The sequence below is a fragment of the Delphinus delphis genome, chromosome 15, assembly GCF_949987515.2.
Source record: "Delphinus delphis chromosome 15, mDelDel1.2, whole genome shotgun sequence".
NCBI classification, from domain to species: domain Eukaryota; kingdom Metazoa; phylum Chordata; class Mammalia; order Artiodactyla; family Delphinidae; genus Delphinus; species Delphinus delphis.
In genome coordinates, this window is record NC_082697.1 from 67,665,583 (window position 1) to 67,681,652 (window position 16,070).

Below are 16,070 nucleotides of genomic sequence, written 5' to 3' on the forward strand. Positions count from 1 at the left end.
GGCCTGTGGCGCCTCGCCCACACACCAGGCCCCGCCTCCGCGCAGGCCCCGGCCCGGGGGTGCCGCCTCCCCGACAGCCCTCCTCCACGCGCGGGTCGGGCTCGCGGACTGGTCTTGCAGACCCGCAGCCAGGTCAAAGTTGGTCAAGCCGACCTCGCAAGGCCTGCCAGATGAACTAGAGGACGCCCCGTTAAATTTGAGTCTCAGGTAACGAATTCTTCTAGCATTTTTATTCCGGACGGTCTTTATGGACCATCACCTCCTTCCATACTTTGCTTTATTTTCTCCGTAACACATTACACCATGAGCGTACTAGATATTTACTTACTGTGTCAAAGGGTAATTGCCCCCCCAAAAAAGTCATGGTTCTCATGAATTGTAAAATGAACGCGTGTTAAATATTTTAACTCTAATTAAACGAGAGAACCAAGCGGATGTCATAATCCGTTCAAAAGGGAAGTCAGAAAAAGGGCAAGTTTATACAGAATAAACGAATGTTGGAACAGATGTGCAGGTGGACACAAAACTAGCTCAGAATTAATTTGCATTTTTAAATTTTTATTATTATTATTATTTTGGCCACGCCATGGGGCTTGCGGGATTTTAGTTCCCCGACCAGGGAAGCACGGAGTCCTAACCACTGGACCGCCAGAGAATTCCCCAATTTGCCTGTTTACAGGCAAGAATTATTTGCGTTGCTCTCAGTTATCTACAGCTAAGAGTGTAAGACATCTCTGAGGCAGTGAAAGGAAGGATAGGAACTGGAAAGGTGTGCTCTCCAGACAACGTGTAATTTTCCTTGGAAGCACACATTCTCTATACTCAATTACCTGCTTCACCCCACTAATATAAGCAGGAATTTTGTACACTTTTATGTCCCCAATACCTAGGGTAGTGCCTGGCACACCAGTGCCAATACATATCTGTTGAATGGCCAGATGAACAGTGGAAGCAGTAAGAGGTAGCTACAGGATTTTAGGTCCCATCCCTACCCCAAATAAACACACGGTCTAAGTTTAAATGTACATTTGCTGTGCTATTTCAGCTGCAAAATAAGTCCAGACACACATCTCCATCTGACAGATTGCTGCCTTCTATTTGGAAGTTATCCGACTGAACTCCTCCCTGTGTGCCAGGTTCTTTTACAGTTGTTACCTGTCTTAGTAAACTTGGGCTGCTATAAAAAATACCACAGACTGGTTGGCCTAAACAACAGACATTTCTCACTGGAGGCTGGGAAGTCCAAGATCAAGGTGCTGCTGATGGGTTCCTGGTGACAACCTGCTTCCAGGTTTGCAGAGGGCTTTCTTGCTGTGTGTTCACAGGGTGGAGAGAGAGAGATCTCTGATATCTTCCTCTTATCGGGGGACTAATCCCATCCTGAGGGCCCCACCCTCAGCACCACATCTAAACCTAATTACCTGCCACAGCCCTACCTCAAATACCATCACATGGAGATAAGCGCTTCAGAGTGTGAATTTGAATTTTAAGGGGACACGTTCAGTCTGTAACATTATTCATGTTTGGGAAATTTTGTATGAAATCAGTGAAAACTAAGCATTGTTTACAGCAGCCCTTCTGTGTTATCTGATTTTGGTTCCTTGGGAATTATTTTACCTCTCTGTAAACTGTAAATAACTGAAAGCAATGGAAAATTATTCTTGTCTATAGTCATGCAAATGATTCTGTCCCAGGAAGACACACACAAAAAAAACAACAAAAACCAGCAACAGAAATTGGGTAAATAACCAGACATTGGACTTTGTTTTTTTAGTTTTTGAATTTTATTTTATTTTTTATTTATTTTTTTTCAGTACATGGGCTTCTCACTGCTGTGGCCTCTCCCATTGCGGAGCACAGGCTCCTGACGTGCAGGCTCAGCGGTCATGGCTCACGGGCCCAGCCACTCTGCGGCATGTGGGATCTTCCCGGACCGGGGTACGAACCCGTGTCCCCTGCATCGGCAGGTGGACTCTCAACCACTGCGCCACCAGGGAAGCCCTGAATTTTGCTTTTTTATACAGCAGGTTCTTATTAGTTATCCATTTAATACATATTACTGTAGATATGTCAATCCCAATCTCCCAATTCATCACACCACCAACACCTCCCCTCCCCGCCACTTTCCCCCCTTGGTGTCCATACGTTTGTTCTCTGCATCTGTCAGACATTGGACATTTTTATGGCAGGGACAGAGTGGGACTAAACCCTGTTAAAAGATCAAGAGGTCATACATTTCCCATCCTTGGGGCAAGGGAAACACCGCACATGCGCATAAAAGCTCCTTGGGGGTCAAAAGGAGGGGCACCACCCCATAATATGTGATGCTAAGGCCATCCCATAGGCCCCTGGGCTGGAATCCATCTTGGAAAAAAGTTGCACACATACGTTGGGGAGGGTCCTAGGGCATCAGGTGTGGAAAAAGAAACCAGGTGATTGGCCAAAGGTAAACAAAGACCTGGAAGAACTGCTCTATATAAATGACCTAACCGCCTCTTTACTGCATGCCTCCTCATTCGGGAGGACGCCCACACCCTTTCTCTCTGGGGGCATCTCTGCCTTGCTTCTGTCTTAACAAACTTTCTCTGTGTGCCCTCCCATTTGTGCTATGTCTCTAATAATAAACTTTGTACCTGTTTTTACAGCTCTTGCCTCTGTGAGAAATGCATTTTTCACTGGGGACAAGAGCTAGGGGGTGTGGTGGCTGGGATTCCTGGTTTTTATCCAGGCTACCCAGGTTCAACTCCTGGGCAGGGAGTTAAGACCTCGCTTCACGCCACCACTCACTACTGCCTCTCCGAAATCAAGACAAGAGGAGTTCTCTAGATAGAGAAGGCTGCCCCCTCCTTGGCTAGGCTGTCCTACTGCAATCAGGGTTGGGGGAGGGGTGGTAGGGGGCAGAGGGGAGGGCACTCGGGCCTGGGCTGGGACCCCAACATTTTGCCCAGATATGAAGGCTAAGTTGGAGATCCCCAGGCCGTGATAATGAGTTTAATGAGTACCAAGCCAAGCTTCTACAGCCTTCTATATTTTAAAAAATGCATATCCTGGGGCTTCCCTGGTGGCACAGTGGTTGAGAGTCCGCCTGCCGATGCAGGGGACACGGGTTCGAACCCTGGTCCGGGAAGATCCCACATGCCACAGATCAACTAAGCCCGTGTGCCACAACTACTGAGCCTGCGCTCTAGAGCCCACGAGCCACATCTACTGAGCCCATGTGCCACAATTACTGAAGCCCACGCGCCTAGAGCCCGTGCTCCACAAGAGAAGCCAGCCACTGCAATGAGAAGCCTGTGTACTGCAACGAAGAGTAGCCCCTGTTCGCCACAAGTAGAGAAAGCCCGCACAGCAATGAAGACCCAATGCAGCCAAAAAATAAATTAATTAATTAATTAAAAAGATCTGAAGGCTGAGAGAGAGCTGACCAGGCAAAAGGGCAGAAGAGCATATGGACAGGGCCTCCCTGGTGGTGCAGTGGTTGAGAGTCCGCCTGCCGATGCAGGGGACGCGGGTTCGTGCCCCGGTCCGGGAGGATCCCACATGCCGCAGAGCGGCTAGGCCCGTGAGCCATGGCCGCTGAGCCTGCGCGTCCGGAGCCTGTGGTCCGCAACAGGAAAGGCCACAACAGTGAGAGGCCCGCGTACCGCAAAAAAAAAAAAAAAAAAAAGAGCATATGGACAAGAGTATTCCAGACAGAACAGGGGCACAAAGGAAGGCTTACATGGTGGGAGACAAGAGAAGGGGGCGCGTGTGGCAGGAATGAGTGAAGTGAAGCCGGAAAGGTAGATGGGGTTGGGGGGGGGCGGTCAGGCTGTGAGGATGAAACATGGTTTTATCGTGTTTCCCTCTTTCATGTCTCATTTTCCTACCAGGGCTCCCCGCTCCTGGGCCAGCCCTGCTCAAATCTCTCTTCAGCAAAGCTGCCGGAATGATCTTTAAAAAAAACACAAATCTGATCTTGTCACTTCCCTACTTAAAGCAGTTCAGTGGCTCCTCACCTTCCACTTCATGAAGACCCAACTCATGTCTTCGCTAATGGACCCCCACTTTATCCAGGAACCCAGGGAAGAGCTGGCCCCGCCCCCAGCTCTGGGTCTGACTGATCTATGGGGACTCCCCTGCCCACTTCCCCAAAGGGACAGGTTGAAGAATGGGGAAGTCACGAAGGGGAGGGTGCTGGAGAAAAGTTTCCTTGCTTTCGGGGAGAGAGACGCAGAAAACCACGCTCTCTCTGACAACATGAAGTGCAGAGAGGCCCGAGCACTTTAGGCAGACAATTGTGAGCCGAGAGAACCAACCCAAGGCTGTTGCCAATGCTGGGGCCAATAGAACAAAGATATGGAAAGACCCTAAGTCCTCACTGAGGTCACTGAACGCTTAATTAACCAACCCCAGAGCCTGCCATACCCCCGAACTTTCTGCTTTGCGGGATACTACATCTTCCTTTTCAAGCTGGCTTGAATCTGGATGTTTTGCTATTTGCATCAGATGGCACCTTGATACCCTTAACCTGGCAAAGGGCTGTTTGGATTTCCCTCTGCCCGGTTTCTCAGCTACTTCTCCCACTCCCTCAACTCCTACCCTTGGCTCCACCCAACTTGGTGAAATTCTCTTTCATCCTTTTGTTTGGAATACCTTCCAACCCCCATTTATCTGGAAACTCCTACTCATCCCTCAGAACCCAGTTCAAAGGTCACTTCATCTGTAAAGTCCTCTGACATCTATGGACATGAACGCATGAACTACCCTCTCCGGGTTCTGCCCTCACCCAGGAAGTCCTCATTTTCTAAGTATTTATTATCCTGGTCCATGGGAAGGTAGGGAATTTCATCATAAGACAAACGTATTTAATCAATTAGACAATTTCTAATTTAGGTCCCACTAAACACCCCTCTATATTGAAGTATTCCACCTATCTCAGTCTTCAAAGTCTTTGTCAAAGGTCAGTCTCTCACAGATAGCTGGATTTGGTGCAATTTACAGGCAATAGATCAGATAGCTAACTACAACTGCAAATCTTGCAAAAGAGATGTGATTCCCCAGAGTCAATGACAGTGAAACTGGGAAACTGTTGGAATCTGGCAGAGTTAGATCAGCTGATAATTGCCACTTCTGAAGAAACTGATCTGACTGATGAAGGCCTCAAACATTTTTTTCATCATGAGAGCTTACCTGACTCCCTACTATGTGTCAGACAATGTGTCAGGTGCTATGGTTACGACCAAGAATAAGAAAAACTTATTGCCTGTCTCAATCTTATCTTTAGAGTAAGACAGACAATAAACATGTACAAATACACTATATAATTTCATATAGTAATAAGCATTATGAGGAAAAAAATAAGCTAGGATAAAGGCAATATGAATGAGATTCCAAAGTTGCCTACAGAAAAATAGTAATTTTCTGGCAAAGGTATACTCTAAACTCCATGGAAAGAGAATACGCTCAGGGGGAGGAACGGCCCTCTCCATCACTAGAGTGGTCTCCTGCAGCCATGATTGCTTACATGACTCTGTCCCACTGGCCACAGTTGATTGGACCAGGGGTAGACAGCTGACCCAAGCTAGGCCAATCAGATTCTCTCCTGGGATTTTGGACATGGAATACTAGTTATTGAATTGGCAGTGTAGCAGAGGGGAGATGATTCAGCTTTAGGGCTGGGGCAGTTGTTCAACAGCTGCAGAGATAAGAGAAAGCCAGCCTGCAGAAGAAAGATGAGAGTAGCAGACACCCAGACAGAGACGAAGGTTAGAAACTGCAGTTTCAGAGGGATAAAGGTGAGTGTGTTGGGTCCTAATAGGTTTTTGGGTACAGATTCCAGTCTCTTGTAAAGTCCAGCTGGAAGTCCTGCCCTTGGGATCTGTGGGTCCTAAATCTTCCAGTAAATTACTTTCATGGTTTAAGTTAGTCTGAGTGTGTTTCTATGTGTTGCAACCAAGATCAGCATCTCTAAGGATGAAAATACTGGTGATGAGGATGACTGCAATTGATAACATTTGTTGAGTGCCGGGCACTGTTTTAAGAACTTTACATATGTCATCTATTTTGATTCTTACAATTTGCTGAGACAGATACAACTGTTACCCCCATTTTAACAAATGAGGAAACTGAGCTACAGAAGTCACACAGTAAGTGGCAGAACCAGTTTTTGAGTCTAGACAGTTGGCCTCTATGGCCTTCACTTCACTATAGTCTGAAAAAACACTGGGGGACGGACTTGAGGTTATTTAAACTGTGAAGTCCTTTTACACATTCCTTCTGATCCTGAGCAAAACCCCAGAGCAGAGGATACATGCTGCTTCTCAGACAACTCACTCCAACCGAGGAAGTGGCCACAACTTTATCGACTCAGCAATTTGATCACTCATTTTGTTAAAACAGTCAGATTCCCTAACCAAGATCTAGAGTTTCTTGTAAGCATATTTGATGTCTTAGAATCGAAGGCTCTGATGTCACTCAGAGTGACAAGAGTTGAGGTTGGACTCTGGGTTGTCGTAAGCCTCATACTAAAACCTCAGAAGAGTTGATCAACTTTTCTGAGCCTCAGTCTCCCTATCTAAAACATAGAAACAACAACCATAATAATAATGCCTGTCTCATGGGGTTGTGAAGATTTAAAGAGATGATGAACTAAACTGTTTACCAGCATAATTTTTTTTTAATATTTATTTACTTATTTTGGTTGTACCGGGTCTTAGTTGCAGCATGCAGACTCCCAGTTGCGGCACGCATGCAGTATCTAGTTCCCCGACCTGGGGTCGAACCCAGGCCCCCTGCATTGGGAGCATGGAGTCTTAGCCACTGAACCACCAGGGAAGTCCCCTACCAGCATAATTTGAAACCCAGAAGTGGCTGAGGCTCATGTGAACGCAAAATAAATTGCAAGCATTATTATTCTGTGTCCCCTTTGGCGGAATACCTGTTGTTTCTGCCATTGCCCCTTCTTCTGGAAAAACCACCCTACTTCTCCTTGGGAACTTTTCCTCCATTGGATATATTCCTGGCTGAGGAATGGTAACATGACCTCAGTTAGCCCAACCACTCTCTTCTTAGAATCTGAATCTTTAGCTGAATCATCCAAAACTGAAAGGGAAAAAATACAGAGAAACCATAACAAAAAATAGTTAAGAGTTCATGTGTTCCCACTGAAGAACACAGACAAGACTGGCCATGAGCTCCTGCTGCCTGCATGCTCAGAGCTTCCCTGGTTCCTGTCTTTTCCAAGACCTGGTTCTTTGGCTTTCCCATAGAGTCTATGACTTTTTCACAAATTTAAACTCCCATAAACTTAAAGTCTCCAATAAACCTAAGTTAGGCAGAGCTGGTTTCCATTGCTTGCCATCAAAGAACTTTATCTGATGTACTTTTCAAGCAAGGATTAGGTCTCTGTGAAACTCAGCAAATTCTTTAATCCCCTTTCCCTATTCCCCTGGAAAAGGACAGTGTATTAGCAATTTCTTACTGGGTAACAAATTATCCCAGAGCTAAGTGGCTTTAAACAATAAATATTTATTATCTCATAACTGTATGTCTGAAATTCAGGAGCAACTTTGCTTAGTGGTTCTGGCTCAGGATCTTTCAAGAAGGCTGCAGTCAGCACTATTTACAATAGTCAGGACATGGAACCAACCTAAATGTCCATCAACAGAGGAATGGCTAAAGAAGATGTGGTACATATATACAATGGAATATTACTCAGCCATAAAACGGAACGAAATTGTGCCATTTGCAGAGACGAGGATGTTCCTAGAGACTTTCATACAGAGTGAAGTAAGTCAGAAAGAGAAAAACAAATATCGTATATTAACACGTATGTGGAATCTAGAAAAATGGTACAGATGAACTTATTTGCAAAGCAGAAACAGAGACATAGAGAACAAACGTATAGATACTAAGGGGGATGAGGGGGTGAGATGGATTGGGAGATTGGGATTGACACATACACACTACCATGTATAAACCAGATAACTAACGAAAACTTACTGTATAGTACAGGGAACTCTATACTCAATGCTCTGTGGTGACCTAAATGGGAAGGAAATCCAAGGAAGAGGGGAATATATGTATACGTGTGGCTGATTCACTTTGCTGTACAGCAGAAACAAACACAACATTGTAAAGCAACTACACTCCAATTAAAAAAAAAAAAAAAAGAACGCTGCAGTCAAATGTCAGCCAGCATTGCAGTCATCTGAAGGCTTGACTGGGGCTGGAAGACTGACTCCCAAGATGGTCCATTCATACGGCTGTTGTCCAAAGGCCTCCGATCCTTGTCTCTCTGACTGTCTTCACAGTGTGGAAGCTGGCTTCCCACAGAGTAAGGGATCCAAGAGAACAACATGGAAGCCATGACACACCACACAGAAGTCAGCCCTATTCAGTGTGAATGCCAGGAGGCAGCGATGACTGGGGGCTACAAAGGGGAAGCCCAGTAGCTGTGTAGGGGTCTTTGTAGCCGGCCACCATCCTCCTTCCACTTCAGCTATTCCTATTCACCCCAAGAAGAACATCTCATTTCAGAAACCCACAGACAATGATTTACAAATGATGGGTGGAAGAAGGAGGCAAATATGAAGAAAAAGATGCAGAGCAGGCAGGGTAGAGGTCTCCAGTCCAAGGACCGGGGGAGAACTGGAAAAGAGGAAGAGACAAACTTTAGGGAAGGGAGATACAGGCTGCCCCAAGCCCAAGGACAAAGAGTAGTATAAAACGTTAAGTGGGGCTTCCCTGGTGGCGCAGTGGTTGAGAGTCCGCCTGCCGATGCAGGGGACACGGGTTCGTGCCCCGGTCCGGGAAGATCCCACATGCCGCGGAGCGGCTGGGCCCATGAGCCATGGCCACTGGGCCTGTGCGTCCGGAGCCTGTGCTCCGCAACGGGAGAGGCCACAACAGTGAGAGGCCCGCGTACCGCAAAAAAAAAAAACAAAAAAAACAAAAAAAAACGTTAAGTGTTCCCCCTGGGCAGATTTGTGGGTTCTTCCCTTATAAGCCCCAAAGAAAGTCTAACAAGCCACTTCAGCCCAGCTTGTCAGTCATTGCTCCAGACTCAAACTGGGGGCTTCCCTGGTGGCACGGTTGTTGAGAATCCACCTGCCAATGCAGGGGACACGGGTTCCAGCCCTGGTCCGGGAAGATCCCACATGCCATGGAACTAAGCCCGCATGCCACAACTACTGAGTCCACGTGCCACAACTACTGAAGCCCGTGTGCCTAGAGCCCGTGCTCCACAACAAGAGAAGCCACCGCCATGAGAAGCTCACGCACCACAACGAAGAGCGGGCCCCCGCTCACCGCAACTAGAGAAAGCCTGTGCGCAGCAACCAAGACCCAACACAGCCAAAAATAAATAAATTAAAAAACAAAGTCAAACTGGGCCCGAGAAATGGGACCCAGGGATCCAGGCTGCTGCCAAGCTGTTATGCATGGGCTGAGTTGTGTTCCCCTCAAAACTCACATGTGAAGCCCTAACCTCTCTGTACCTGAGAATGTGACAAAATTTGCAGACAGGGCCTTTAAAGAAGTGATTAAGTTCAAACTGGGCCGTGAGGGTGGGCCTTAACCCAATCTCACTGGTGTCCTCTTAAGAGGGCCTTTGGACAAACAGAGGTACCGAGGGCACACACAGAGGGAAGGCCTTGTGAGGAGAGAGCAAAAAGGCAGCCGTCTGCAAACCAAGGAGCGAGGCCTCAGGAGAAACGAAACCTGCCAACACCCTGATCTTGGACTGCTGGCCTCCACAACTGTGAGAAAATCATTTTCTGTTATTTAAGCCACCATTCTGTGATATTTTTTCATAGCAGCCCGAGCAGACTAAAACATGAGCTGCGACTGCTCAGTGAGCCAGCTCCTAACCTCTGCTGTGTACTGTGGTGTCAGAACCATAAGTGAGGCCTTCCTTTCCAGCGTCAGGTAGGTGAGGGGGGCTCGGTGACCCTGGCCAACTGATAAGGATGGGCCTGGCGTGGAGCCATAAATGCACCTGTGCACCCAGAGGTTGTGTGTCCATTCTTGGTTCCTTCCACAAGCTTCCGATGGGCCCCAGGCCTCCTGCTCCTCCCCTCTGAGGGCAGGTCCCACAAGAACAGTTCCTGTGGCCACCTCTGCTGTCCTGCACACCTTCTCTCTAGCTGGAAAGCACCTTCTGTATTCGTTCCCGCACTTCCTTTGGTCCCAAGGACAACATCATCTCAGCTACAGGAGGTCCTTGCTAAGAACAAAAAGAGAAAACATTGCCTTAAGATGCCTGAGGAATGAACACCCAACTTGGTCTGCAGAAGTTACCCCTAGGCCAACCCCAGCACTGCTGCCTGCATCCCAAGGAGCAGAGTCTGCATTTTATGGGCTTTGATTTCTAAGGATGGGTCCCAGAAGCCTGCTCTTGCTGGGTTGGTAGGTCCAATAGCCCCAGTCAACCGCCGGCTCCATGAAGGCAGGGAGCACATGTGTTTCACTCACTACCGTATCCACTGTACCTAGTATGGTGCTTACACATGGTAGGTACTCAGTAAGTATTGTCTGTTGAATGACTGAATGAGGGGGGTGGTCATGTTTCATTCATCTTTGCAGCCCCCAAACTGAGCTTAGTGCTGCCGGTGAATGTTAGCTGAGTGGATAAATGAGGGCTCCAGGGCACAGTCCAGCCACCCGCCTCACCAGCTGTCCACTGAGGGCCACTCGGAGGAGCTTCATCACGTTACTGTGTTTGGTGCCTTCCAGACCTTCTGACAGCTTCTTCAGTTCTCCGTTCAGCATGTCCTGAGTTAAACTCATACCGGGTCCTTCTAAAAGCCTAGAAGAGGGCCAGTCTATAAGGGGCCAGCATGGGCCAGTGGCAAGTGGGTGGAAGGGAGGACTTCAGAAGATTCATCCATCAGCTACAATATACATTAACAGCACAACCAATGTTCAAGCCTGCCTTGTGGGTGGGGGATATCTACTACCCCCATCCCCATCCTAGTTGCGGAAGAAACAACCACCAAGAGACTACAAACACAGAGAATCCAAGCAAGTGGGCATAAAATAGGGAAACTAAGAGGAAACCATAGAGGATTTACTGATTACTACCTGTGCCATGTAATCTTCATGCCTCAGTTTTCTCACCTGTAAAGTGGGAATAATAAGTGTCTGCACTTCACAGGGCTATGGTGGGGCTAAGTTAAAACTTGTAAAGCACTAAGTACATTGCCTGAACAGATGGTAAGTACTTGAAAGGATGAGCTCTTATATTTCAATAAAAAGTTAAATATTAGCTAATATTTATTACATCCAAGAGCTCAGAGACATTGCAAGAGGATCTGAAAAGACACTTAGGATTGGGTTACACATAGGATGGAAGAACGAAGCCCTCTGGGAAATGATCTGAAACACAGCTTCAAGACTTCTGGGGGATGTAGCGGAGAAGAGCAGAAAGAAGGAAATCGGGAGACCCCAGCTCCAGTAATGTCCCTGCCGCCAACTTTCTACAACCATTCTTTGCCCACAAATGAAACACTTAAGGAACTAAAACAGGCCAGCAACCATTCCCCCCTTTCCTAGCAGTCCAGCTGAGACCCTCTCCCCAAAGCACGTTTGAGCTCAAGAGAAAGTCCCCAATTAGTCAGAGCACGACTTGCAAAAACTTCGTCCCAGCCCTGATTCTGAGTTAGAGCAAGAGACAGGAGCAGGGCAGGGGGAGTCATTCCACACGGAAGAGGGACCGAGGCTGGAGATCTTCACTAGTGCAGACGATCCTCGACGCCACCTCTGACACCACCTGCTCCCGAAAGGGCCCAGACACTCCATTCCCCACATCAGCTCAGGGTGGAGGGCTACCGGCTCAGGGACTGGGTTCATGAGGAATTGAAACAAAAAGCCTTTTAGTGCAGATTTCCTTACTCACTCCAGTACTTGAGCAATTCAGTTTCAATTTGAGAAACACAATCATCTGTATTGCATCTTAAAACCGGACCACATGATTGCTATTTATGAAATGGAGAAGAGGAAATATTGAAAATATGAAATGTAATGTGGTTTGCAGCAACATGGATGGACCTAGAGATTATCATATGAAGTGAAGTAAGTCTCAGAAAGAGACAAATACCATGATATCACTTATATGTGGAATCTAAAATATGACACAAATGAACATATCTACAAACCAGAAACAGACTCACAGACATAGAGAACAGACCTGTGGTTGCCAAGGGTGGGCGGGGTGGGGGGAGGGAAGGATTGGGAGTTTAGGACTAGCAGATGCAAACCATTATGTATAAAATGGATAAACAACAAGGTCCTACCACAGAGCACAGGAAACTATAGTCAATATCCTGTGATAAACCATAATGGAAAAGACTATGGAAAGGAATATGTATAACTGAATCACTTTGCTATAAAGCAGAAATTAACACATTGTAAACCAACTATACTTCAAAAAAACCCAAAAATGTAATGTGGGAAAAAACCAAACACACTCCTCAATGTCACTGTGGGGAAGCAGGCTGCCAAGGAGCTGGTGAGAGTAACAGGCCCCAGGCAGCCAACACTGGCAGCCAGGGCATGTTAGAGCTGGTCCAGGCCTTGGTGTGGGCACAGAGGGACTTCCAGAGATCCGGCAGCTTCTAAATATTTGGGCGTCAGCTTTCTTGCCTTCAGTGGGAGCCCCCGAGGGTCTCTAAAATCTAATCCCATGGCAGGGGTGGGGAGGTAAGACATTAGCCCAGTGAACTAGAACTAACAGCCTCGTGTGGAATGTCCTAAATTAAGGGAGTATTATTACTAATAATACCTCTTGGGAATTTATCCTGGAGATTTACTTGTAAGGGTGCTTAATGATGTCTATTCAAGGTTACTCACTGTGATTGTCTGTAACTGCAAAATTTGGAAGCAATCCAAATGTCCACCAATAGGATATGCATTATATAAATCATAGTAAAGTGGTATAAAAAGGAAATAGCTGTAGCTGGGAAAAGAATGAGGATGCTCTTCTAAGCCCTGGACAGATCTAAAAATAAATTGTTAAGGGAAAAACAAACAGACAAACAAGCAAAAAAACACATATAGACACTTAGGGAAATACAGCCATTATTTTGTAAACTTTAAATGAAGTATAATCTATAAAAATACTGAATCACTATGTTGTACATTTGAAACTAACATATTATAAATCAACTATACTAAAAAAATAAAAATAACACAAAAATCCCACCCAAAGACAACAGTGTTATTGTATCGTATTTTTTTGGCCGCACTGCTCGGCTTGCAGGATCTTAGTTGCCCATCAGGGACTGAACCCAGGCCCTCGGCAGTGAAAGCACTGAGTCCTAACCACTGGACCACCAGAGAATTCCCTGTATTGTACCTTTTGTGTAAAAAAGCTGAAAACTAAGGGTTATTTAGATATAGTTATGAATAGTAGTAACATCCAGAGAGGGTTCTGGAACAGGGCAGACAGGGGACAAGGATTAAAAATGGGACTCCTGATATATGCCTTTCAAAATAATTTCTAGGTTTTAAACCTAGAGGTTCAAGAGGTTTGAATGTATTAATAACAATTAAGTTTTAAATTCAAAAAATTGGAAGAATGGAGCTGTATACACATTTCCTTGAATCCACAGACGTTTCACGAAGGAAGCTGCTGTTTGGGACTGCCTTTCTGCTGGGGGCTGAGTAGGAGGGAAGACTTGTGATGGCTGCTTGCTATCAGGGGCTGTCCAAGTACTTTACACCAAAGATAAGCAACAGAGAATATGACTGGACATACGGTCTCTCGCCCCAGCCGGCTTGCGTCTCAATCCCTGCTCCTTCAATTTACTAGCTGTATTATTTTAGACAAGTTACTTAACCTCTTTGTGCCTTGATTTCCTCACCTGCTAAAATGGGGCTAACAGGAGTTCCTTTATTAGGTTGCTCTGAATTCAAGTGTACACACACACATAGCATGCACACGTATCCGTGTACACATCTAACGTATATGATATATAACACAGCATGCTGTAGGCACATGTGTAAGCAAACCCACACGAGTGTTTGCTATTATTATCTAATTTAATCTTTATAACTCTCTCCACAGGCCCTAACTCTCCCTGTGGAACTACCCGGCTCCATCCTCAGCCCATGTGCTTTGGCTGGGTCGGGGGCGGGGGGGGGTCCACTCAGGGTCCCACGTATGACCTAACCTAAGCCAGTCAGCACATCACATTCTCCAGGCCTCAGTGACTAGTTCGGAGACAGAAAAACCAGGCCAATCAGGCCCCATCAGAGTGACTCTTAGGACACAGCTGGAGCTGGAGGCTAAGGTTTTGCTGTCTTAACCACCACAGTGGAAACTGTGAGAGAGGCTGCTTCTGCCCCTGGTATCCTTTCTCCCTCTCATGTGTACTGACACAATTTTCAGCTGGGCACCTGGTCCCCAAGGTAAAAACTACATTTTCTAGACTCCCTTGTAGCTTGGAGTGGCCGTAAGACAGGCGTTCGGGCCAGCGGGATGCAGGTGGAAACGAGTGTGTCACTTTTAAGTCAAGTCCCTAAGGGGGAAGAGTATCCCGTCCCCCTCTCCCTTCCCTCATTCTTCCTCTGGCTGAATTGTGAGCCACCATGGACCATGGGGACAAGAGCAAAACCCAGGGATGACAGGACCCTGGAGATGTGCTCTTCAGCCCAAACTGCCTGCTCTGGATGCAGGTAAGGGAGAAAGGCGCTTGTCTTGTCTGGTAGAGCATCCGACGCTCCATCTACCCAATACAGAACCCCTGCAGAAGGAGTAGCGGGCGTGGAGGAGTGGGGGAGAAAGTCAAAGGGGCAGAGGGAGAAATTAGGTCTTGGTGCCGTATTTTTGGCCCCAGCTTTAAGCTGGACCTCAAGTTGGCTCTTCTCCTAGCCTCTGCAATTACGTACACCAATCATTCCCCCCCTTGCTTAAGCCCGTTTTGGTTGCACTTTGTGCCCTCGTAATCTGGAGAGTTCTGCTACTGTTAAAATAAGACCTCGTATCATCTCCACCGTATAGATGAGGAAATGGAAGCTCAAGGACGTGCAGTCACTTGGACAAATCGAAGCCCCCTGGGCAAGTGAACTAACTGGGCCAGCGAGGGGTGGGGCGGGAACGGAACCCAGGTGGGTCCGATCCCAGCGCCAGACCACCGCCTCTTCCTGGGAGAGCCTGGGCTCCTCAGGGTCAGCCCTTCCGCCAAGAGAGCCGTGAGTGATCGTCTCACGGAGAACCTCTCGCTAGCTCTGGGGCTGTACTGCAGGCCTGACAGCCGAGCCCTGGAGTGAAGGGGGCCCTGGTGGGGAGAGAGGGAAGAGAGGTGCAGAACCCTGAACTCAGCCTGCGGACACTCACCCCAGCACACGCTTGGCAATGATGTCCACCTTCTCCGAGATGGCGCCCAGCTGCGCTCGACTCACAGCAGGGCGAGTCCACAGGTAGGAGTGCGCTGGGGAGACCAAATCCTGCAGGTGGCAAATGTGACCCTGGGGGAAGAGGCGGTCACTGAATGCCCTGGGATGGGGCTCTGATGCAGCGGGAGGGGGAGGAGTGGGGCGCCACCCGCTCCCTGGGTCCCCCCGAGCTCCTGACACCACACCTGTCTCAGCAGGATGATCCTCTCCACGTAGGCTGCGTCCAGCACATTCCTGTCTTGCAGCTGGCTCCCGAATGCCTCCTCCACGAGAGCCTGTAGCTTCCCCACCAGCTGGCGTCTCTGGGTCTCATCGCTCACCAGCCGGCGGAGGTGCAGCCTGCCGGGGAAGCCAAGGGACCGTCCTGCCACGGGCATCTCCAGCCCAGACAACCCTCTTCCCCAGTGGAGTGGGTGGGGTTTGAAGAATGACACCTTCCAGCTGGAGCAGAGAGGAGGGTGCCGAAGGTCTGCCCGTCCCTCTGCTCCCCAGGGCCTCTCACATGGCCCGCCACCCTCCTCTGAGCTACCTGCCTGGCCTCAACAGGCACCTGAGTTTACAAAGCAGAACCTGGCGGTGCCTGCCTCCTCGCAGAGTTCAAAGCATGGGGCTCTGGAGCAAAAGGGCAGAGGTCGAGAATATGGATTTCTGGGATTCAAAGCCATGTCCAGACGGCACAGTTCTCTGAATTC

The 16,070-nt window shown here is 47.8% G+C and overlaps 1 protein-coding gene across 8 annotated transcripts in view; it reads right to left on the reverse strand.

Annotated features, from left to right (window-relative positions):
• Positions 1 to 264: 264 nt before the first annotated feature.
• EARS2 (glutamyl-tRNA synthetase 2, mitochondrial) overlaps positions 265 to 16,070 on the reverse strand; it is a 28,597-nt gene continuing 12,791 nt past the window's right edge. The window contains exons 6-10 of one of the 8 annotated variants that reach the window (XM_060031901.1): positions 15,564 to 15,819; positions 15,320 to 15,450; positions 10,654 to 10,789; positions 10,117 to 10,207; positions 8,509 to 8,631 (exon numbers count right to left, since the gene is read on the reverse strand). In XM_060031901.1, coding sequence (XP_059887884.1) covers positions 10,124 to 10,207; positions 10,654 to 10,789; positions 15,320 to 15,450; positions 15,564 to 15,819 — 607 coding nt within the window. In that variant the 3' untranslated portion in view covers positions 8,509 to 8,631; positions 10,117 to 10,123. Of the gene's footprint in view, positions 10,208 to 10,653; positions 11,823 to 15,319; positions 15,451 to 15,563; positions 15,820 to 16,070 lie in introns of those variants that run through there. The other 7 variants (XM_060031903.1, XM_060031902.1, XM_060031900.1 and 4 more) reach the window with 7 other exon arrangements.